This window comes from Abramis brama (assembly GCF_963993115.1).
Source record: "Abramis brama genome assembly, chromosome: 22".
Lineage (NCBI taxonomy): Eukaryota > Metazoa > Chordata > Actinopteri > Cypriniformes > Leuciscidae > Abramis > Abramis brama.
The window spans coordinates 21,253,019-21,278,604 of record NC_139984.1 but is presented as its reverse complement, the minus strand read 5'-3'; the positions used below and the strand labels follow the sequence as shown (position 1 = coordinate 21,278,604).

Below are 25,586 nucleotides of genomic sequence, written 5' to 3'. Positions count from 1 at the left end.
AATGCATTTGGAGGAAAGTGTAGCAACCTCTGCTCTGATTAATGACCAAGAAGTCAACAGTTAGCACCAAAGAGCATAAACAAAACAGACCAACATCCATCACATGACCCATCCAATTCCCAAGCTCTAGCCTAAACCACAGATCTTATAACAACGGGACGCATCTCACCCAACAGTCACCATATATCAACATCCAGTGGATAAACACAACACCGAGAAATATACAAACAGCCCTACAGTTTTACGACATGGCTGACACAGGCTCAAACTGTTCTTGGAGCTGATTGAGAGGATGATGTCTGATGGTTGTTGGGTGTGAAGGTTTGGCTTCCGGCCTAGAGCTCCAGTGCAGAGGCCAGCAGTTTATCAAAGTGCTCTGGAGCATTAACTCAAGAGGATGTCCGTGCTCCTTAACAACTCTGGTTTATTTTCATATGCTTTGACCTCATTTAGACTTACATCTATTCTTTCTACAGTGCCATCTTTTTTGTTTCTCTTTTATTTTTGTGGTCATGATGTGCACAGGTTAGACCCACATATTTTCACCATTGCACTGAATTGATAATCCAATTGTATTCCTGAATCTGAACAGATGTATAGCAAACAACATTATAACTCAAATGTAAATGTAAGGAAGTAAAATTGAAATTCAAATAAATTCATGTAAATAAATTTTAACTAGAATTTTAAGCTAAGTTTGTCAAGACAAACACTGACTGTTGGTTTGACGAAGCTTGGATTAAAGGTTTAAGAAAACATTTAAAATTCATAGGGAAATCATTTTCATAGAGAAGAACGATGGTAAGATTTTTAAATGTTTTTGAAAAAATCTCTTATGCCCACCATGGCTGCATTTACTTGATCAAAAAGACAGTAAAAACAGTAGCTACTATTGTGAAACATTACTACAATTTGAAAAAAAACTTTTCAATTTAAATACATTAAAAACTGATCAATTTCATGCGACTTGCTGAATAAAAGTATTAATTTCTTTCAGAAAAGAACAAACTGACACCAAGCTTTTGAAAAGTAGCGTATATAAAACAATAGATAGACAGAATAACGAAAAAATTATGGACAGAACGAAAGAATGATAGATATATAAACGATATATGACAGAACGTTATAATACAGAATGATAGAATGAGAGATAAAACAAAAAAATAATAATAACAGACAAATATAACTTTTTGGACCTGTGTGGAAGAACATCATTTCCCAGAAAGCACTACCCCTGATGAATTGCATTTCAGTAAATTTCTAATCCGGTCATTTCCATTGAACTCTTTGTAGGGTGTGGCCAATTCTTTACAAATTTTACGTCATGAATTTAAAGGAAGCCAATTCTTCAGATCTAGAAGTTAGGTTGGATAACACAACACATAGTAGTAATAACTGTCAACGTTTATGTTCTAATAAAGTCTTGACATGCATTAAAACATATGCAATAAAACATATAGACGTGAAAACACACGCACACGCTGGGAAACCCTGAGGCAACCAGCACCACTTTTCCCTAGTGTGGCATGTGCAGCTCCAAATCTGTGGTAACAGAGGACCTTTTAAGGTCAGGACTCGCTTAGCCTATGCGTCTCTCGGGAATTCTGACTCCACATTCCCTCAGCTGTGCGTTTTGTTTTTTATTCTAAGGAAAATGTGGAAAGGAAGTCTTTATAATGTGCCAACTTATGAATGGATGAACATTTCTTGCAGAACAAACCATATATAGAGTTTTTTGAGATACACTGCCACATAATGTTGTATGTCGAATATCAGCACCCCAGAAAAATCTTTGTTTCCATAGCAGGCATCTTCTACTGTAGTGAAGATTGCGTGATTATTCTGACTGTAGGGGAACAGTACATTACAGAGCAACACATGACAGCTTTGCTGTAACTGAATAATGAATGAAGAATTATGAATAAAATAATTATGACCAAAAACTACATGAACCACTACATATTTATGTACGAAATGAATAATACAAAGATTCTAAACAATAAATATTTCCCAGTGCCCTGAAATATTAAAAAAATGAAATCTTTTACCACATAAAACATTGAAAGCAAATATATCTCAGTCAGCACAAGGATCTAATTATGTCACTCACACTATCTGCAGTCATATTCCTAGGAAACTATGTATCAGCCATTCACCTTTGAAAAGGCAGCACATGCTGCTTCCTGTTGTTTCTAAGCATTCAACCAGACGAAAGATAGGATATGAAGAGCATATGTGTTGTTTCGAACGTTTGTATAGTCACCCTCAGCCAACCCTGTTACGAAAGAGCTACATGATGTGCTTCAGGGTTTGTCTGACTAAAATAATTACTCCTTGGGTGGACAGCGAAGCTTGGGGATTTGGGGAAGACATGGCGGCTTCTATCCAAGGAAATGTCCTGAATGGACTGTCGGACATGAGCTTTGAGTAAGGAAGAGAAGAAAAAAACGGTGTTAAAAAAGGGTGAATGTGTGCAAGCTACACATCTGCATGTGATTTAGTGAATGTTGGCACTGTCTCATGATTCCACTTAAGCCACTAAACGGCATCTTGTTTCTAATCTTTAACAGATGGGTGATCTCTTGTGCCTCTAGCTCCTCTAGTAACGCAGAAGCCTCTTTAGATATAGACAAAGCAAAATTCCACTCTGAGCCCTTTAGATCTTATTGATGGGGAACTGAAAAGTATTAACTTAAAAAGACATGCATCTTGCAAAATGGCTAAAGCTTATTTGGTTAAAAAGGCAGCTACTGAAGCAAAAGTTAAAAACTGTTATCATTGTTAACTCACCTTCATTGTGTTGTTTCAAATCTATATTTTTTCACAAAAGGAGAACATTTGAATAATTTTCACGATGCAATTTTCCAAGGAATTTCAATAAATAGGTATTAAAGATTTCTAGCTTTAGATTGGATGCAACGGCAATATCTTAAAAGCGTTTCTCATGTGCTACAATCTGAAACCATTCAAAAGTTTTGTGTGAGAAACGGCTCAAATTTGAAGTTGTCATTGACTGAAAATGTTGAATCTCTCACTGGTCCATTCATGAGAGAAGCAGGGATGTCTAATCTGTGAACAAATCATTCTTTTGTCAAATCATTCAGTGGTGAACTGCTCACTGGAGAGCAAGACTGTCAGTGAATAGTGTGTATTTCTCACAAAAAGCTACAGTACAGCTTCAGGAATCATGGACTGCTTTTGGTGCTTATGACATTGAGTTTATGGTGCTTTTGCATTATTTATTGAAGCTTGAACGCTTTAGTCCTCATTTATTGTAATTGCAAGTGCTACAATATCTTCAGAGCTTATCTTGTGCTCCATAAAAGAGAGTCGTATAGGTTTGGAATAATTTTACTGACGTAAATGAAACTTATTTTATTCCAAATAATTTTGAAGTGAACTATCCTTTGGTGGAGTAATCATTTGAATCATCGCTTGGGCATGAAAAACCCAAATTCACAGCATGAAAGTAAACAAAATAAGTAAAGGAAGCAACCCTGATTAAATGGACAATGCCGCTTGTGCTTGGTATGGCTTAAAATAATATTTAGAAGCAACAGCTTTGACACTGCAATTCATCTAAGCAGACTCATTTGCGACAAACACCCTAGGCTCCTTGCTTTCCTATACACCACGTCCTGAACAGTTAGGGATTTGGCTCCATGATACATACCTCCCATCCCATTACAAAGCTCTTTCTGTTCTTAAGGACTACATTTAATCCATTTAACTCTAAATAATCATAACTGCAACGTGTATTGTTTTTTTCCAGGCATTGGGCAAAGAGTGGGTCTCCCATCTGGAAACTGTTCAGGGCAGCTTTTCGTCATGGAAGAGTAGCAGAGATCGTTTCCTCAATTCAGCTTGATTAAGTAAGTTTGATTATCAGTTCAGGCAGTACAGTTACAGGGTGTGGTTCATTAACCACCTGTTTAGACCTGAGACAAAGCCGATCTGATAAGAGCTCTGTTACCTCCACTAATCTGCATCCAACAGAGTCACTAACAACCAAAACACAGCATTAGCCATATTTACCCTTCAGGCTTTCATTGTTGGACTGCGGTTAACATAATAACATATACAGTACAAAAGTGGCGTTTTTTCTCTTTTGTAATTGCATCCAGCCATCAACAAAAACTGACTTCAACACTGGAGAAGTTGTGATAAAGAACAGATGTGAATAAGAACAAGAGAAATTAATAATGAGTAACTTACATTTTAGACATAATATTGTCAGCGATTGTGTCTTGTTTTGCAACAATAACATTTCCAAACAAAGCCAAAAACAGGATCAACTGTTGTGTGTTTCAATTAGCAACACTCATTATTGCTTGCCGTTCATTTCCTGAATGTAGCAGTGTGTTTGAACAAGAACAAATTGGTTGAGTGAATGATTCATTGACTCATTAAATAAATCACTTTATATAAACAAATCATTTGATTTAATAATTTAGTAGGTCACTTATACATAGTCACTGGTCACCACCTACTGGCGTAACCTGGAATTTTGTTGTTGCAGTTTGGTTAAAACATTCTTAATAAATCTTAATTTGGGAAAAATGCACTGTTTAAGTACTGTGTGAAATATGAAATGTATGGTTTACTTACGCAAAGGTAAAGCATTTCTTAAAACTGTTGGCTGATGTAAAGTTGGATTTATTTAAATTTATGTGAATTTATGTTAAATTTATGTGAATTTATTTTATTATTTGTTTGTTTGTTTGTTTGTTTGTTTTATTAACATTAAACATTTTCTTGGTATGCAGCAATTTATATTGTTTTAAATGATTAAACAATTTAAAATAATACATTTTATTCTAAATGTTCTTTCATTTTTTACTTCTATTCTCTGATTACAATTTTTATACACCTTTATGTTTTTATAAGACTTCTGCATAGCACATTTTTGCTAGATGTGAAGTTTTAAGAAACATCTAAATGTTACTGCATCTCCATAATGAACATTTTACTGGTCTCAGACTAGAGGAGCGAGGAAACATCAATTGAAGAAGCATCCAATGAGTGTTTTCAAACAGGCTGCATATATATGCCCCGTCTTTCATTGGTCAAAAAACAGATAGTCCAACTCCAAACTCATGCCATTGGTTCAGCCACTGTTATTAATGTCCTGCTGAATGGAATGGTCAAACAAACAGAGTAATGTTTTGATAGCACCACAGTGTTTACACTTTTCAGGGAAATCAAACTACGGCTTTAAATCTTAGGTGAAGTTATTTTCAGCCCATGATGAAACCATTCTAATTCCATGTAAGCACCCAAAGCATGCTGATAGTGTTAACTGTATTTGTAAATATTTGGCAAACACTAAACACTGTAGGCCAGAATGTTTGTTTGTATTGTGGGTTGAGTCCAGCAGAAAGACGCCTCTTTCATAAGGTTTTAGACCATAATAAGGATTTCACTCCGTCATTAAGTATATTGCGCACATCAAAACAACTCCCGATATCACATGTGGCTGGAGAGAGGCGTAGTTAAAACAGAAATGATAGGAGCTTTAAACAGGAAAATGGCCTTACATCAACATCAACACTGGCAGCACTCACTTGTTACTGAAGGTCAAGAAGACTGTGCCAAATCAGTTTTCAGACTCCATGTTTGTTTGTTTTTAAATGTGCCTTGGCTCCATATCCCTCACGTTTGAGTTGATCACTACCAACTCTTGTTGTGTAAGTTTAACCTGCTAATACATTTGACCAAATATGGTTGTTGCATCTTACTTGCTCTGTCTCTTCTTCGGACTCTTTCCAGGCTGTCCCGGGACATATCATCCCAGTTCAGTCCCTCTGTGTCCCAAGGGGGTTGTTGTCCTGTCTTCCGTTCCTGCTTCACACTCAGGTGCTCAATACCCTCCGAGTTCTAAGACCAAAAATAGACAGTCACAAATTATACATAAGATGTGTATTTTTGTTAGAAGAACAACAAAAAAGAAGTTACTTGTTTTTTTTATCCCATTCCAGTGATGGCGCAGATTAATTTTGAGCAGCCATTACTCCAGTCTTCAATGTCACATGATCCTTCGGAAATCATTCTAATATGCTAATCTGGTGCTCATGAAACCTTCTTATTATAACCATTGTTGTGCTGCTTAATATTTTTGTGTGAACCGTGATGCATTTTTTTTCAGGATTCTTTAATGTATAAAAAGTTCAAAAGAACAGCATTTATTTGAAATAGATGCAAAGCAGAGGGTGCTTGAACTGACTTGGAACTACCAGTGCATTAAACAGATTTATTGCACACCTTCCAGCCATATACCTAATACCTAAGTAAATTATTCATAATTAATTTATTCTCCCTAAATATTCTTTTTTTTATCATTACAATTTTTCTTAAAAAAAAAAAAAAGTTTGCTTATATATATATATATATATATAAGCAAAATAAGTGTTTTTATTTTAAAATTACTTCTTTTAATTTAAAATGTTAAATATTGAATTAATTATTACTTAGCTTTTCATCAAAACCCTTCCAAACCTCTAGATAGGGAAACCCTGAGGTAATGTAATGTTTAATGCACTTCATGTTGTTAATAACGAAAAATGTAATCATTTTTCTTTCTCTTTGTATTATCAATATGGTACGAGATTATACTATTCAAATCAATGTTAAACCAGTTGCCGAAAGTCATCTAAAATGTGTAATGTAGTAGATTACATTATTAACTACAATTTTTAATCATGTCATTTGTATTCAGTAAGACTACAATTTGTTAAGTATTCTACCCAGCACATAGACTTAACATGGTCCCATAACCACATTTTTGCTCTTTATTTCCTTTTTTAATTCATTATAAATTTAAAATGTCCTCATTAAACCCCAAAATGAAAATTATTTCATTAATTACTCACCCTCATGTCATTCCAAACCCATAAGGCATTCGTTCATCTTCATCTTCGACATTCGAACACAAATTAAGATCTTTTTAAAGGGGAGGTTGAATATGATTTCACTTTTCTAACTTTAGTTAGTGTGTAATGTTGCTGTTTGAGCATAAACAACATCTGCAAAGTAAGGACGCTCAAAGTTCAAAGCAAAGGGAGATATTTTCTTTTAAAGAAATTACTTTTTAAGGACTACACCAAACGGCTGGTAGGGACTACACAACATTCCTCCCGGGTTAGTGACATCACTAACCCTATAATTTACATAAACCCCGCCCCTGGAACACGATTTATAGATTATCAAGAAAGAATATGCTAATCAATGACTATAAGATACTACGCATAAGCTACTTAAATTCATCTACTAACCATTCAGAAATGTTGTCTACATGTTGTCACTTCTTCTCGAGTCTCTCCATCTTTCTGACTTCGGTTTGAGCATAAAAGGATAAATGTTTTTGAAATTTTCAGCATGTCTGTGTGAGGTAAAAGGACACGAGCTCATGAAGCTCCGCCCCCTGTGAGGGGAACAGCAGCTCATTTGCATTTAAAGCAACAGGCACAAAAACTGTGCGTTTTTGCTCACCCTCAAAAAGTGACAACTTTAACATGCTATATAAAAATATCTGTGGGGTATTTTGAGCTAAAACTTCACATACACACTCTGGGAACATCAGAGATTTATTTTACATCTTGTGAAAAGGGAATTTTACCACCTCTTTAAAGAAATCTGAGAGCTTTCTGTCCCTCCAATGACAGCCTATGCAACTACCACTTTCAAGCCCCAGAAAGGTAGTAAAGACATCGTAAAAGTAATCCATGTCTCTCAAGGGGTTTAACCTCACTTTTATGAAGCGACGCGAGTTCATTTACTTGAACTTCTTAGCCTGGATGCCACCCGAACTTAGCCCCGCCCACCAAATTTTTCGGTCGGGAAGTTCGGTCACCATTGTGGAGCTATTATGCCCGAACAAAAGCTGTTCGGACCAATCAAATTGTCAGATTGTCAATTGTCAAATACTTTCTTTTGTAAAGTCAGTGTGAAACCACCTGTCGCCGATCCATCGTGCAGTGTGAACACAGCAGCAACTGAATGCTGCCCTAGATAGTCGTGCAGTGTGAAAAGAACAGTGACCCGACTACTTTAAAAATCGTGCAGTGTGAACCCAGCATTAGCATGCCAAATATCTCACGGGCGTCGGCGATTCTCTCAGATCGCGTATTTGATAATTCACACTGCGTGATTGTCACTCACGTGAACGAGCGCTGATTTGCCTATGATTTCGGGCATTTGTCGGTGATCTCCCAAAACCTGTCAGCGAGCGAAAATCGGCCTAAAATCATTCAGTGTGAACACGGCATAACTGCAAAATGTAACAATATTTTAGTGATTTTTTTAAATCCAATAGACTGATATTGAAATGTTACATTTTAGATCACATTTACTTTTATGTTCTTAGCAGACGATTTTCTACCAAATAGTCTTAACATTCCTCACACAAATGTTTTCCTCCTCAGACTTTACTTTGGCAAGAGCAGTGGAACTGAAAACACAAAAGAGTGGTATTTTAAACCATAGATATATAGGCTGCTGACCTATACATACAGTCTATGTTTTAAACCCACTGTATATATATATATATATATATATATATATATATATATATATTGGGTTAATTTTAAATAAGATGGTAATATTATATGTAAAAAACAAAATATTTTGCCAATCATTCCCTTGTTTGTTGTCTTACAGTTTGAGTGACAGGTTCATTAGAGTGATTTTGAAAAAAAATGATATGATTGAGGGGAAAAAAATGTCAAACTTTTTTGAATGCCATAAAGAACAGTAAACAGCCAGTTAGACCTACCGCTTAACAGCTGTTTTAAGAAGACTGCATGCACGGAAATGTCTTAATCAGTCTTAATAAATGTTTATGAGGAAATGTCTTAATCAGTGCTAGCTTCCTGCTCTTGCGAGTGCTCTAAATTCCTCTTAAACACCCAGGAGAGTGTCTTTCGTGTGACTATAAAGTGGTTCTTGCATAGTTTCCCCCAGAAATGTTTTTCTGTCATTCTTTGACTGACTTCATTGTTTATCCCTCCATTCTTTTCCAATTTGTGAATGTGATGTGTTCTTCCTTTGATGGATTTTATTGTTATGACAATTTTAAATATGGATGTTCATAAACAAAGGGTAATTTAATCTTTATATAAATTGTTTTTCTGAAGCTTTACACATTACAGAGAAAGGACACAATTCATCTGTCAATTCGTATCCTCAAATGAACTACTGGAGTATGTTTGCAAATAGTTTATTTTTTTCTGACTTGAAAAATAGAACTCTGACTTTAGTCTTGATAAATAACAGCAACTGACTCTTTCTGCTCCGTGAATTATGGTTATTATGACCACGCGAAGTTACAGTACATTTAAAATACATGTGGATTGTTCTACAAATACGTAAAACCAGCTGCCGTTCATCATTTAGAGTTATATGTGAATACATATCAAAACAAACTTTGCTTAAAATCAAATCAAAAGTCAACCAAAAATGATTACAGATATCAATTGGTATAATTGTGCAATGGTCACGTGTGTTGCATAAATATTGTTTACAAAGTGAACGACTTAGTGCAAAGGTGAAAAGCCAAACAAGTCACTCACCCACTTCTGATTGGGTATCGCCAGAGATGTCAGCATATCCGCCATAGCACCCAAAATCTGATCGGTTCGTCCCTGGTTCTTTGGAAGAGCCTTCATATTCCAGCAGCCTCGGTCAATGTGACTTTCCTTGTCGATACTCCCTCCCTCCTTCAAAATCCCTGTCTTTCTTATGGTTTGTTCTGCCAGAGCTTTTATTCGCAGCCCAGCTACAAATTTGTATGATCCTCTGGAACGCTGTTGCACATAAATAATGAATTATGGAGGAGGATGGTCTGTTTTTGTCTCGTTTAAAGTGGACTTTAGCAGACGAGAGAGTGCTGTTGTCCAGACTAAAGCGTCCTCACTCAGGTGGGAAGGTCTTTCTGTGGGTCTCAGTCAGGCCTCTCTTCCCCTCCCCCTAAAACCGGGTTTGTTCCTGAGATTAGGTTAACCACACCACAGTAAACGGTAAAGATATCTTTCTGTTCTTTCTCCTTTCCTTTAACAAAAGTAGTTTGATTTTGCAAGCTCCTTGGCTTTTGGGACCTTTTGTGAACAGAACATCTAATCACTCATGAGTCAGCCTTTTCTGGCTTGTCATTGGCTGCGTGAATCTACCTCCCATTCGGCCGAATCCTCTCCACCCTCTGTACATCAATTTCATCATCTATTGTGCCTCCCTTGCACAACACCACACTGATTCTTAGAACAAGTTTCTGTCCTCCTCCTATATCTCCTACTTCTTCGTCCACCTCCTTTTCTTCTTATTCTTTCACTGTTACTCACTTTTGTTGTTTCCTATCGAGTCTGACTGGATGACACATGGCTTTTGGCATGGTGCAAGCATGAAAAGCAGCAAATGACCCAAATAAGGCAGCTGTGCTGGGCTCAGGGCACCGACACAGAAGCTGTCAGATATAATTCATAATAGCTGCCCGCTTTAAAACTTACAACAAAGGCTTGAGGAGGAGGAGGAGGCTGTGGAGTCTTCCAGAAATCTCTGAACATGTTAAACTAATTTAGTGTTCCTCAACTTTGTTTTTGTCCTACGTGTGTACCCTTGGCGTAATCATATATAAACTACCATTTAAAAGTTTGAGGTCAGTAAGATTTTTTTAGTTTTTTTTTAAAAGAAATTAAAACTTTTATTCAGCATTACATTGATCAAAGTGACAATAAAGACTTTTCAGTTGTTACCAAACAGTTCTGTTTCAAATAAATACTGTTATTTTGAGCTTTCTGTTAATCTAAAAATCCTGGGGGAAAAAAGGTTTCCACAGAAAATGTAAGCAGCTGACTGTTGCTGAATTTTAAGCAAAATGTTTCTTGAGCATCAAATCAGCATATTAGAATGATTTCTGAAGGATCATGTGACACTGAAGACTGGAGTAATGATGCTGTAAATTCAGCTTTTCCATCACAGGTTAAATTACATTTTAAAATATAGGAAAATTAAAATTTCTATTACAATAGAAAACTGTAAATTGTAATAATATTTCACAATACTGTTTTTACTGTCATTTTTTTAAATCAAATAAATGCACAAAAAAAAACACGTTTAAAACCAAAAACATGCAATATTGTGACTAAAAAAATATTATTAGGAACAAAAATTAAAATTAAAACATTTTCATTTACTGAAAAAAAGATATACAGCATTATAAAGCATTATAAGCAATACAAACAGCAAAATAAAAATAAAACATTAAAAAGCAACTAAACTAAAAATACATTTTCATGACTTAAAAAACTAAAACAAAATAAAATGACCTCAAATTAATTTTAGATACACAAGTATAAAATTAAAAACCTTTTATTCGAAACCGCCTTCAAATAACAAGTAACAAATACCACTATAAAAACAACCCCACTAGAATAGTAGACAGCCCAGATAACTTTAACACCTTTAAACATATTTATATGATAAATTAACTTTGGCAGCTCTAAAATACTAAAATTAAAATAAATAAAAATAAATAAATAAAATAAAATAAATTAAAAAAAATATATATATATATATATATATATATATATATATATAATGTGAAAACTAAACTGAAACTTGAAAAAAACTAACTTATTTAAATGAAGTAGCATGTATTTCTGCTAGAAAGCTTGCATGCTTGCTAATTACTGATATAATTGACCCACTATAAATTAGAGAAGAAGCCTTTTAGTTGGATCTTTTGTTTACTTGTCTAGAACCTGCAAGTTCCATGCTTATTTTAGCCTTGATATTTTCCAGGTTAGATGAATGACCGTGTCATGATATGCATACTTGGGTGGCCCACAATATATATGTGTGCTTTTCTGAGCAGAGCAGAGTAGACATAGGCCTACGCATTCCTGAGTCTGCTGCTCATTCCCTCTTCACCTGGCCTGGAGTCAAAACACACGTTTATACAATTACAAATGTCTCTCTCTCTCTCTCTCTCTCTCTCAAATATTGCAGCCCAAACCACACACAAATTTGGGTCGGATTTTCCTCTAGACATATTCTTCTGTGATGGTGTATGCTCGTGAACAGCGAGAGTGAAAGAAGATAAGGACAGCAGAAAGCAGAATGTGATCCGGCTGAGCCTCTCCGAACTGAAGCCAAGCCGTGTAAAGATGGGCTGTGGAAACACTGCCAAGACTCTAATAATAACTCTGCACATGGCTCTTTAGTACTGCTTTTGTGACTAAACTTAGAGCTCAGCAGCCCGTCATCCTGCAAACATACCTCATACACACACTCTCATGATATGATACATGGTACAAATAAAGAGAACTAGAATGACACATACTGACTAGATTTTGCTGGTCTATCTAAAGATAACAGATCTTAAAAGAAGTTTACAAGAACATATAATTAGAAGGAAATACAGTACTTTGAACATAATGACAGTACGCTACAATTATGCTAATTGCACATAATTAGAATATACGTAGGCTATATATATGTATGTGCATGTAAACAATTTTTACTGTGACTACTGAAACACTGACATCTTGCACAGTGGCCTAATGTTCAAAAATGACGAGTCACACGTCCCTCATTAATTATAGATGTCTCCAAGTGTATGTTGACTTGGGAAGCTCTTAATCATAATGGCAAGCTGAATTTTCAGCAGCCATTACTCCAGTCTTCATTGTCACATGATCCTTCAGAAATGCTGATTTAGTTTTTCCATGATATTTTTTTCATTAAAATGTGTTACACATAAAAAAATTAAAAAAAAACTATAAATAAAAAGTACTTTAGTGCTGAGGTAGATTTTGTGTTGGTACACAGAGTACCCTGAAAACACTGCATAACAACACCCAATAGTAACAGATGCAGTAGCGGTGCAGTTTGCTGCCCTCTGCTGGCGCAATGGGGAATAAACAATTAAAAGCGCACATGGAAAACGGTAAACACTGCAATATGTAATAATTTGTGTGGTATTTATATTAACGGACACGTTTCTTTTCTATTAAATCTCTCTCCTCTTATGGAGAGAGTCCGTGCAAAAGCACCCCACTTGAATGATCTCTAAGGCCAGCTGAGCTTCCTCTTTCTCTGTCTCATTTCCTGAGTCTTTGCACTGTAATAACTCTCGTGCTTCAGGTCAACAGTCTGAGAAAATAACTGTGGCCGCACATCACCTCTCCTCCTGCTCTTCGAATCCAACTCATCCAGCCAACCTGGCCTGATCCATCTCTAAACTACCGCAAGGTTTGGCTGGCTTTGCTTTGCACTGAACAAACACATTACACATTTGATACATGGTTACTATCATACTCACAAAGTCAGGGTTATATGAATTTATAAAGGCTAACATTCTTTTAGTAAGATTTTGCATGTGCAAAGAATTGAGGTTAAGATAGGTGTTTTATGTGTGTGTCTGATTTTGGCCTCCCTCTCCATCACAATGAATTCCATGTTTCTGACTACAGATATTTGAAATTGATGATCAGTTGTAACCAGTTGTAAATAGAGAAACCATGAATTTCACAAAAATGTAATTGTTCCCACCTGGAATACACTAGTCATTCATGTTTGTTTTGTTCAGATATTTCATACCAAGGCCCTGATGAAATGGGCCAAAATGTATTTGGTGACTAACCAACAAATGTGTCAGCTCATTTTGCTGGATAAACTTAATTGAATTTGAAATATTGTTCTCTGAGTCTGTTGTTCACAATGCCATGATGTCATGCATAAGTGCCCTCCTTTGTTTTAAGAGTTTCTGCTTTCTGAAAATGAGAAGTGAACTCAAAGCACTTTGGGCCTCATTAACTAATCATTACTTACATTTTGCATATTTATGTGGGCAGGAAATGTTCTCAGGAAAAACCTCTTGTCAGATTCACTGTGATGTAGAAGGCCACTGGGATTTGAGTTTTGTACACATGTTTTTCAGTTGGTTCTAAATATCTTAAAGCTACACTGTGTAATTTTTTAAGTTGATTCTTAGCAAAAAACACTTTGTTCTTTCAAAATGATATGTCCTCATTAATGTGTAATTACTTCTACCAACTAATCAAGTATTCTCGTAAGCGTAGAATCTGCCATTTAGAATACATACGAGCGAGTCGCTCGAATGGCGGCAGCCATGTTGCGCCTCCATCTTGAAAATACATTAGCCAAAGAGGGACATATCTGGAAATTCAAGCTTCGCCTTTCGCGTTTTTACACTCAGTGGCACCGTGACGAATGCGAGGGGGAGATTACTCGCGACTGCCGGCAGATTTGAAATAATACAGCCACCGTAGGAGTTAAAACGCCCTCGGAATGGGAGGGGCTAGAAAGTAATATTCAGTTGGTAGTCATAAACAATTTCACCGCTAGACGGAAGAAAATCTAGCTTTAAATTTAGTGCAAACGTAATAATTACAATTTCTGTGCAAAAGATTTGTATGCAGATTTTACGCACAAATGTGTATGTGAATGAGACCCACTGTTTTGAGTAAATTATAATTTAGAGGGAGTTTTGAGTTTCTCAAAACATGCAATAACAGAAAGTGAATTACAATTGTGCATTCAAGTCATGTCGGGAAGATCGTATTTATGAGATGAATGCACAAGAACGCCACCACAAAGTCATAATTACAATTGGGAAACTGTGAACATTCTTTAATCTCAGAGTTACAGGTAATTCTGTTAAAATAAATTATTTTTTCAGTTCTGCTAAAACTGTTGCATGTACAAAATACCATAGTATTGTACAATTTGCAATAGACAATAGGCCTATAACGATTTAATTTACAAAATTTGTTCTAGAAGTATAACCTCGGACCAAAGTGACTTTAACACACCTGACGTAATAATGACGACTTCCCAATTTGTAAATATGAACTTCTTAGGAATACTTGAATTACACTATTAACTATTAATTACAGATGTCATGACATGCATGAAAATGATTAGCCTAGATTTTAACGTTATTAGTTACAGATTCATGAGGCCTAAAAAAACAGGTATCTTCGATGGTCGCCCAAGAAATAATTATGGTATTGGAACCATAGATTGGAACAGATTAATCACAATTGGTAAGATTAGTTTCATTTTCAGTCCCTCTGATTTTTCACATGACTGCTGCCAGATGAGCGACACCCGGCTGTAAGATGTCTTATATGCTTAAGCGTGTTTTAATTGGCTAAACTCTACCATATTCTGATCCATAGCTATTTCAGGGCATGTAAGAAGTGTTTTGAAGACATGGTAGGTGCAAGCGGGCATGAACAATCAGTGGCAGTGTGATTTTAATAACTGCAGCAAAGTTCATAATACACGTCATGCGATTCCCAGCACACACATGATCTGTAAGATTTACTGTTATATGTTTTTTACAAGTTTAACATTCTTTTAATTTGAAATATGCCAGCTCCGACGACAGAAGTGAAGCAGTGACAATCTCACTGGCAGCTGCCATTTCTTAATGTTAATCCACAAATCTCCTGTAATCAGGATGAGTGGACATGCCTGTCTTAACAGAGCACCTGTGTCAAGATTTAGAAGGATTCCTCAGTGATCGGAGGCCAAGTAGTATCGGAGGGCTGGGAGGAGGGGACAGGCAGGGCCACGGCTCTGTCCAGCGGGATCACACAGTCTACAGTAAGAATCCATACTGGGAGGACTACACAGACACAGCAGGAGCAATGATCTGATCACCCAGTGAGACGCGGACAACATTAAACCTTCTTCTGAGCACTTTTAATGGTGAGATACAATGGATGTGTTTATTGATTTGGTGCATATAGATTTTGGAAAGGTTGGGGAAACAAGCAGAATTGCTGAAAGGGCACATAAAGTGGTACAACATGAACAATTGATAAGTGTGTATAGAAACAAGTTGCTAGCATATTATTTGTTTTTGCTCTAAAATTATGCTAAAACATGTTACATTACTGCTCAAGTATATATATCGGTAGTTAACGTGACATTTAATTTTATTGTCCTTGAACAAAAAATAAAAATTGTATCATTTGAACATTTTGTCTAAAACAAAATGATCTTCTAATGTTTAGATTTCAAAATGTATTAATTTATTTGTAATTTTAAGTCAAATTAAAATTGTGATGCGAGTGTTCATCATGAACACAAAAATGTGTAAATATTAGCAATGTGAAATAGAAATATCATTTTATTAAAAATAATGCATTATATATTTGGGATTCTGCTTTCAAAAATTGGTCATGAATTTACATATTGCCCAAAAAATGTAGGAAAGTCTACATACGATTTTGTAGCCAAGTATTGAGTCCTGTGGAATCACTCACAAAATATATTTCTAATTGGGCAATCTCTTGGGGATCCTTAAAATTTTGCTGGGACCTTACCCTAACAAGAAATGAATATTTTTAAAAAGAAGAGAGAGGGTTTTATCACTGTCAACTCAATTTGTAATGTTTATGTGGAACTAGTTCATTTATTTTGTGCTGTGGGATGGATAATATAATGCTTAATAATAAGAATAAAATAAGTTAAACTTCAATCACATGACTATATGGGCACAGCTGATTGGTTCCTGCTGTATCAGAAGCCAATGAGCTCTCTGCTCAACCTTCACATATTTTTTCAGCATTTGCTATAGCAGTTTCAGCCAGAGTTGGAAAGTTCGCTTATAATATGCAACTTTGGGCTTCTTTTTTCGGTAAGTTGCGTTAAAAAAAATAGCTAGTCACGTTTTTTTTTTTTATTTGTTTTTTTTTTTTATGGTTGCTTGTTAGGAATATCTGACAAGCAACTTCGCTGTATTCTCCAATACATTGATTGACACTCTGCTCACAGCTAATTGCCAATCAGTGCAATACTAAAAGTGCTGTAGCGTAATTCGTCGTATTTTGCTCATTTATTGATAATAAATAATATTGATGATAATAAATAATACAATAATATTTGACTTGTTTTGGGCTTGTTTTTAAAGCTGCGGTTTCTTATTGTGTCTTGTGAGAGTTGGCAACACTGGTTGGAGCACACATTCAGAAACCCTCCACCTTCCCCAGCTCCACCTGTATAGATCTGCTATGGGTAATTCAATTCCATAATGTACAGCAGCAGCATGTCTTACAGTACTTGCTTACAGCAGTGTGTTGTTTATGTATTGGCAGTAGCAAGTGTCGTACTTGCTCTGCAGCAGCAGTAACAGCAGCAGAGCAGATCTAGGCCTATTCTACCAAAACTAAGCATATCAACATTGTCATATCCATTACCATGCCAAACACTCAGAGAGTTGTCATTATATATATCACACCACAAGACACAACACCATTGAAACCAAAAAAATTAACAGAAGTAAAACTACCTAAAAACAGAGTAAATGTAAATCATTAAACAAATGTAAATGTGCATAAAGCTTTGTGCAGTATTGTGTTTGGGCTGACAGTGGGACAGTGTTGTTGTAACGGTCTGCAGAGTTAAACCAGCATGTGGACAGTGTTGTGGTTCTCATAGGACAGACTGTTTATGTGGCACTAACAGGGAATTTTTTCCCATCCTCACTACCCCCTTCTGTCTCTCTCTCTCTGTCTCTGTCTCTGTCTCTGTCTCTCTCTCTCTCTCTCTCTCTCTCTCTCTCTCACACACACACACACACACACACACACACAGTGCATGTCAGTCACTGGCTGCGCTACCAGTAACAATGGCTAAATATAGCTGGGAAAGCACTATGAGAGCAAATATGTTTGTTTGTTTTTGTTTTTGTTTTTTTTTATTAAAGATTCAAAAATAAAAATGAGCAATGCTGCATGTAGCTTCTCTTTCTATAGAAAAGGGTGAGAAAGGTAGCCATAGAAAATGCTTTTATCAGAGACTTACATGAGTAACCTGAGGTTAATGGCTTGATCTTGGAGGTTTGAAAGTGGGAATGGTCTTAACTATTATGAATTTGATTAATCAAAAGTATCGTATATAAGCAGACAAATTACTCATGAGGTTGAAGTTTGACTAACTGATTCTGTTCTCCTGAGCAATTAGCACAATAAGCTCTGTCCAAACCATTTACAGAATGGCAACAATATTAGAAATTAAAGACAGAGAAAATCAATATGTATGCTTGACTTGTGAAATGGTTCCTCATTTTGCAGTTTAGTTTGGCGTACACTTACTGACCTTGTTTTCAACATTCCTTTGAATATTTTCAGAAACCCTGAACAAAAGTTCATAGGTTCCTTCTCATTCACATTCATCACGTTGCTTAAATGTTTTGCTTCGTAAGTTCCGCCTTCAGTCAAAATAATTAACAGTAACTATGTTCTCCTGTAATAAATAGCCTAATCCCAGACATAGCTATTGTGAATCTCTGTTACAGCACAGTTGAGTGAAGTTGTGCAGATTACTGTCTGTCAATCACAACAATGTTCACCTCAGGTGAGACTTTTCATTCTAATTTTAAATCCTAAAGGGCCACAAATGGCTACAAATATGGCTATCCACAACACTACCCTGCAAAAAAGTATGCATGCATGAAAAACTTGTACGTGTGCAAGGGGAAAGTTGTGTGTACACGTTACCATTACCAGATTATTTTTTTCTTCAAACTTCACTTGAGGGTCTTCATAATGGAAGACATTGCAAGATTGGCAACCTGTTTCCCCCCCTTACTTTAAGCATAAAACTCTGCATGCATTTTGCGAAAGAACATTGTTTTGGTTGTGCTTCGGCATGACTGTGAGGATGAATATTACACTTCACAATAGATAATGCTTTACAATGAACTCCATTAGAGAGCTACATATGGTAATTTGCCTGTTGAATAAAATACCTTACTCACCTGTTGAGTCGGCAAATAAAAGGTTCAAGATTTGCCGTACTCTATGTCATGTCAGCCTTTCTCACTCGATGTGACATCCTATGTCACTCCCACACAAGCGTCAAAGTAGCCGGAAAAACGTTTTTCTGTTTACGGAAATGACAAGACAACTCACGGACGAGTGGCCTAATAGGTAGGCCTACGCAATTTCCCGCGAAAACCATCCCGTCATGTCTAAAATATAAACACTAACTATAGGCTTACAATAGTGAATCAGTGTAAGGCAAAAACATGTTTTGGAAGAAAGATTGATGGTCATTATTTAAATTTATGCTTAAAACTAGAAAAAATCGGCAAGAAGTATAAACTTAATTCAAGATATATCTAACAGAAGGATTAATGGTGCGTTCAAGTCATCTCGTATAGATCGTATTTACGAGTTGAACGCACCTGAACGCCACCACAATGTCATAAATACCAGTGGGGAGCTCGGGATTTTCTCTAAGCCCCGATCTTTACGAGTTGTGGGCGTGTCACTGAGAAACATGGCGGAATACCACAACACTTAAAGGTAGGCTATTTAGCAGTGATACTGTCAGGCTTTTCTATAGTGCAGTAAGCTAATTGCCTGCACAGAATATAATGGTATTCTAATATAGCAATGCAACGAAAAAAAGTAGTGGCTTCATAAATTAATTAAAAACATAAGAAAACAAAGTAGGCTAGCCTAAGCCTACACCTGATGCCCATTTCTTTGTTCTTAATTTTCTAGTACAAGAGTTTAAGAACCTTACTGTATTTTTGTGTAATTAATTAAGAGAAAGTACTCCGTCATCTTACTCCGACGAAAGTGACTTGAACGCACCTGCCGTCGTAATTACGAATTCCCACCTCGTATGTACGAACTTCCCAGTAGGACTTGAACGCACCATAATATATTTAGCTTTTTTAGTAAATGTAAGTTTTTCTAAGGATGTTTAGATACTTTTAATGGTGTGACAAAAATACTGATTTTGATACTGATTGTTTCTCAACTAAATAAGATTTTTTTTTTTTTTTTTAAATTATAAGTAAAGATAGCAGGCAAACAAACAGGACAGTTTTTTTTACTTTGCTATTATTTCCTACTATGGCACTTGGCTATGTAAAGTAAACTTGTCATAAAAGAAAAATAAAATGAGCTCATGTACGTGGTGTGTTGGACAATCAAAGTGGGGTGTCATCTTAACCTTTATCTATATCTTTGCATCTTAGATTCCAGGGAGGGAGCAGCGAGGACATAGATGATGATGAAGTGCCTGCTGAGCGTGTGAGTCCTGGCTCGTGCTGGCCAGATGGCTGAGGTTAAAGTCACGGTGCAGGAGGATCCAAATCTGGGCTCTGGTCCAGATGAGGATGCCTCTGAGTTGTCAGTTTCTGAGGATGATTCAGATTCTGGGAGTGTGCTGTCAGATGACTCCGTGCTCCCTAACTATGAGCGGGAAGATGCCAGTGGAGGCCCTGCCAACACCTTGTACCAAGCCTGTGCCAAGAACAATGCGGCAGCCCTACGCAGAGTTTTGGAGAGGGGTGCTACAAGAGACGAAGTCATGGAACTAGACATAAACGGCAGGGTAGGGAGTGAGATAACCTTATTACTCATAAAGCATCATTCACATAACAGAAATTTGCCAGAAGAGGTGGTTTACATCTTTGTATATGCTGACAAATCCTCTTCTTGTTTTCTGATAGAACGGTCTGATGTTGGCCGTCTCAAAAGGCTTTGTGGATATTGTGTATGGACTCAACCAGTGCCCATATCTGGATATCAATCATCAGGATAATGATGGCAACACTGCACTCATGATCGCTGCACAGGCTGGTAGGATCTTTAATAACACATTAAACAGAAAAAAATACGACCCAGCTAACGAGAAACGTTCTCAGAACTTTTGGAGAGAAGGTTCTCTCAAAGTTATGAACTAACATTCTTCCAGTAACGTCAATAGAACATTCTGTCAAAGTTATGTGCACGAAAACATCAGCACAAAAACATATTTCATAGAATGTTTTTTTCCTAAAACGTTTAGTTGAACGTTCATCTATGTTTTTTAAATGTTATATTTGTGACTTTTGAATGCTTTCTGAACATTTTGAAACGTTCTCACAATGTTTGCAAAATTATTAAATTGGATGTTCATTTTGCATGACATTTTTTTTTTAAACTGGATGTTTTAAACGTTCAGAAAACATTAAAAAATAACATTTTTATAGCTTAATGGGAAGGGAACGTTAGCAAAACATTTTTAGAAACGTAAATTGTTTCTACACTAAACTTATTTATTAAATCTATAAATATTGCAGGTTACGTATCCATCCTCACCTACATCCTAAATTACTTCTCTGGGGTGGACATGGATCTCCGGGACAACCGAGGCTTCACCGCACTCCTCAAGGCTGTCATGCAGGGCAGCGATCACTGTGTGGCATCACTGCTCATGGCTGGTACGTTATTTTAGGATTGTAATAATTAGTTTACAAACTGACCAGGTCAGATAGGTTGAGTTCCTACCAGCTGTCTTTAAGCAGTTTGGATGACGTGAATGGATGCATAGTATTGGAAACCATGGGATGCTGTTTCTGTTTCATCCCAGAACATCCCCAAAGAAGAGCACAATCTATAAAAATAGGTGTAGTCGCATACTGTTGTCATATAATGGTTAAAACACAATGCAACACATACATAACACATCAAACAAGTGTTACGACATTTTTACATTTACACTTTTGTATATAATATTTCTAAAAGAGAATGACAAATTTACACGTCAAAATTCAAATTTACAAAAGTCTGAAACTAAATGCTGCTGTTTTGCAATTTTCTTTTGTATTTACATCAGTGAAAATGAATTTCTGGTAATGGACATTTCTTAGTATCCAAAATTTTAACTTGACTTATAATGTGACTTTTGGACCCAGCTGTAAACACTAACCAGGATGCAATAATATGTAGTCAAAATGCCACAATACATAGGCATATACATAGTAGTAGTAGTCTGCCTACAGAAAATGATAAGGTGAAGTAGATTAAAAAAAAATTTGAAGCACAGTGATTTGGTGACATATGACATAAGCTTGAGCAGGTTTAAAAGACAAACCTGAGGACATTTTCTTTTCTGATCCCTTGGATTATTAGCCCTGATGGCGAGTAATGGATTAGCCATGTGTGTACTTAACAGTGATTATTTAGACCAGTTACAATTCAAGACACCTACATTGCACGTAGTCAACTGTCAAAAAGTCACTGTCTTTCACTTATCTAAATACAATCAATTTAACAATCTTTGAAATAAGAAATGTTATTGCCTGTGTTTTGGTCTTTTAATTTGATTGCATTTGTTATTAAAAAAGACAGTTGATAGGAAAATACTGGTAATATACCCTAAGTTGGACAAGCTAATAATAATAATACATTAAATGATCCTTATTTTACATCATTTAATCTTGTAAGATAATTAAAAAAATGTCTCTTACTAAAAAATCTTGTAAATATTTTGCTCTGCTTGAACAGAGTTAACGACTTTTCTTTCACACTTGATGATTCATCTGATTGTTTCAGATAATTAAAATAATTATTAAAAAAAATGGAAATGCAAAGTTAATCAAGACAAGATATTGCTGTAATACCCAAAGTTGCCACTCGATGGGGTAACACCAACTGCTAATATTTTTCTAGTCAACAACCAGTACATTGTTTCCACATTTATGCATTTCTTACCAGAGCAACTATAGCCACAGATTAAACTCAGTTTAACTTGTACTACCTTCAAACATTAATACACTTTACTTAGACTAAACTTTCTTAGTTTTTTTTTTATAACCCAAAATGAGCATGATCTCTTACTAAGATGTCTTTCAGAGTAACTTATTTGAAACTTGAAACATAATCATACTGTAGTTTGCAGATTAAAAAAAACTATGCAATTTTTAACAAATTCTATTTAGTTTTTTTCCTATTAATTGTTAATTTGCATGTAAATTAGCAGAACACCTAATCACACAAAAAAATCAAAATATACATTTGTGCATGAGAGTGTGCAGTAAAATGCTGAATATGTGTTTAAAAAGGTTTTGAAAAAAATATTATTTTGATATGCTTTTGGATATTTGGCTAAAATAATGCATTTCAGTGTCTAAGCAATGAGGAAAAATTGTAATATCATCATGTCTCTCTTTTGCTAGGGGCCGACATAAATGTTGTGGACGCCACAAGGGGGAAGAATATACAAGAATGGGCTCTGAAGACAGGTCGCTTTGACACATTATGCAGGCTTAGACGACTGAACAGCAGACCTCAGGCTGAACAATTCTGTGAAAATTATGTCCCAGAGTGGCCAGACCTGAAGGAGCTGGTGGCCAAGGCCACAGCCACAAAAAGCACAGGACAGAAGGTCGCCCATCGCCTGAAGTCCACGTTCACTTTTAGTTTTCCACATGACCCCCAGGACAATGGCATCTTGGACCATATGGTGCGTATGACCACAAGCTTCCACAGTCCCTTGGTGGTCACCGGATGCCGTCCATTGTGTCCCTTGAGCCCGCCGGAGGTCGGCAAGAGACGCCTGGCTGTGCCTGAACTGATGCAGATGCACCCGGGGAAAAAGCTTGAGGAACACACGATACAGCACAGCAACGGCTCCTTCTCTGTCACGTCTACCTCTGCCTCTTCTGTCTCGCTGGCCTCATGCTGTTCCAACACCGAGCGGAGAGGCAGCGTGCTCTCGATGGCCTCCAATGGCGTCCGCAAGTTCGTCCCGCGCAGCATGGCCCGCCGCAATAGCGTGTTCCCCTCCGGCTGCATCCCCCAAATTCAAGTGACCAAGTCTGGGGAGCCAACACCCAAAAAGGAGAAGAAGAAGAAGCGAACCAAAGGTTACTTAGAGCCACCGATATGGAAGTACAAGGAAGCTAAAGAGGAGAAGAAAAAAGAGAAGAAAAAATCAGAACAAGAGAAAGCGGATAAAGAAGCCAAGAAAAAAGTAAAAAAATGAGTAAACTGCCAACAGACTGCCATGATGCTCTCTGATTTGTCTGCCATCATTCTAGATCTGTCATACCTGCTAATAAGAGGTAAAAGGGAAATGGATCATGTTTCTATGGATGGATATTATTCTCATGTTTTAAATGGATGTATGGCAGCGCAATACAGTCTAAAGACATTTCATCCATATAACCTCAATATGATTAATACCTCTCCAACAACTAGTAGGCCTATATTAATATCAATTTTTAACATTTTAACCTCTTTGTTTCATTTCTTATATATTCAGGTCTTCTTTTCTAAGCCCATTCTACTCAATGAGTTTGCTATGGCATCATTATTTATTTTAATAGACGATTTTACAAACGATTTTAAAAGCTACACTCCTGTTCAAAAGTTTGGGGTCAGTAAGATTTTGTTCACCGAGGCTGCATGTATTTGATCCAATACACAGTAAAAAACTGAAATATTCTGAAATAATATTACAATTTAAATGAACTGTTTTCTGTGTTAATATATTTTAAAATATTCCTGTGATGGCAAATTCTTTACTCCAGTCTTCAGTGTCACATGATCCTTCAGAAATCCTTCTAATATGCTGATTTGCTGCTCAAGTATAATTTCTTAATATTATCAATGTTAAAAACAGCTTAATATTTTTGTGTAAACCATTTTTCTAGGATTCTTTTATAAATAAAACTTTTATGAAATAGAAATATTTTGTTACATTATAAATGTCTTTAATGTGACTTTTGATTAATTGAATGCATCCTCGCTGAATAAAAGTTTGAATTTCTTTCAAAAAAAATTCTTACCACAAACTTTTGAATGGTAGAGTATGTCTCTTTGCTGTTATTTCCATTTGTTCGTATTGGACTCCAATATTCTACAGGTGACTTTAAAAGTCACATCATAGCAGTTTGACTATGTTTACTTTGACTGCACTTTAATAGTTTAAGACTTTTATCAATATTTATCATTCCTCTTTGCTTCTATGCAATTGTTTGAAATGAATTTTTATGGATTTGTTCATTACATTATCTTTTTGTGTCTCAGGGAAAGCACTTATTGTGTACTTTATAAAAGCAGGCACTAAACTGACCCCATGAAAAGCTAAATCTATGCAACACCCTGAATTTATTTATTATTGTTTTTATTGGTCTGTGCATGAAAATCCTTCAGACTGCAAGATGGAATTTGTACTGTACATTGCACCCGACAATATTTGTTTATGTTTGTTTTGACTTGTGATATTTTAGTTGCATATAAATTGAAAACATTATTTTATGAAACAAAAAAAGTCTAATTCAATAAAGTTTAAACACACCTATTTGTGGCACATCTTATTGTACACTTATTTAGTTCCATGGTATCAGTGGAGGTTTTAAACCAATCACTGAGCATAAGGCAAGGCTATAATTGGAGCAGTAAGGTCAAAAGACAAAGGAGGACAAGTGGACTTGGAAATTAATCCACTCGTTGCGCCATCCTTACGTAACTGATGAGATCTTTGCCTTGGCGTTAAGTGAGGTAAAGGCATGTAAACCAAAATAGGCAGGGCGAAATATTGTTATGAGACATTTACTTTTTTTTTACTTGGTATCATGTCCTGTGGTTCCTTTTCTGAATCTCTAAAGCTGATTTGGTCTTTAATGTGTTCAAAGTGAAAATATATCAGTAATAAGAGGCCCTAATGAACCTTATTTGGGGTTGATGCTCTATTTAATTTTTTAATTTGAAATCGCTTTTTAAGGACTACAACAAACAGCTGGTAGGGACTACACGACATTCCTGCCGGGTTAG

The 25,586-nt window shown here is 36.1% G+C and overlaps 2 protein-coding genes across 7 annotated transcripts in view; one reads left to right on the top strand and one right to left on the bottom strand.

The window, feature by feature from the left end:
• Nucleotides 1-10,298, bottom strand: part of arhgef25a (Rho guanine nucleotide exchange factor (GEF) 25a) — a 76,135-nt gene extending 65,837 nt beyond the window's left edge. The window contains exons 1-2 of one of the 2 annotated variants that reach the window (XM_084099507.1): nt 9,567-10,298; nt 5,739-5,877 (exon numbers count right to left, since the gene is read on the bottom strand). In XM_084099507.1, the coding sequence (XP_083955633.1) occupies nt 5,739-5,877; nt 9,567-9,662 (235 nt within the window). In that variant the 5' untranslated portion in view covers nt 9,663-10,298. The remainder of the gene's footprint in view (nt 1-5,738; nt 5,878-9,566) is intronic. The other variant, XM_084099509.1, reaches the window with a different exon arrangement.
• Nucleotides 10,299-13,116: 2,818 nt separating this feature from the next.
• ankrd33aa (ankyrin repeat domain 33Aa) lies at nt 13,117-25,113 on the top strand. Of its 5 annotated transcripts, none has more exons than XM_084098865.1 (6): nt 13,117-13,242; nt 15,478-15,729; nt 20,018-20,376; nt 20,495-20,624; nt 21,107-21,247; nt 22,985-25,113. In XM_084098865.1, the coding sequence occupies exons 3-6, from the start codon at nt 20,098-20,100 to the stop codon at nt 23,791-23,793; spliced, it is 1,359 nt and encodes a 452-aa protein (XP_083954991.1). In that variant the 5' UTR covers nt 13,117-13,242; nt 15,478-15,729; nt 20,018-20,097; the 3' UTR covers nt 23,794-25,113. The 5 variants fall into 5 exon arrangements, with proteins under 5 accessions (XP_083954991.1, XP_083954994.1, XP_083954990.1 ...); XM_084098868.1 differs by adding an exon at nt 16,937-17,040 and having other exon boundaries at nt 13,129-15,729; XM_084098867.1 differs by having other exon boundaries at nt 13,169-13,242; nt 15,520-15,729.
• The last annotated feature ends 473 nt before the right edge of the window (nt 25,114-25,586 follow it).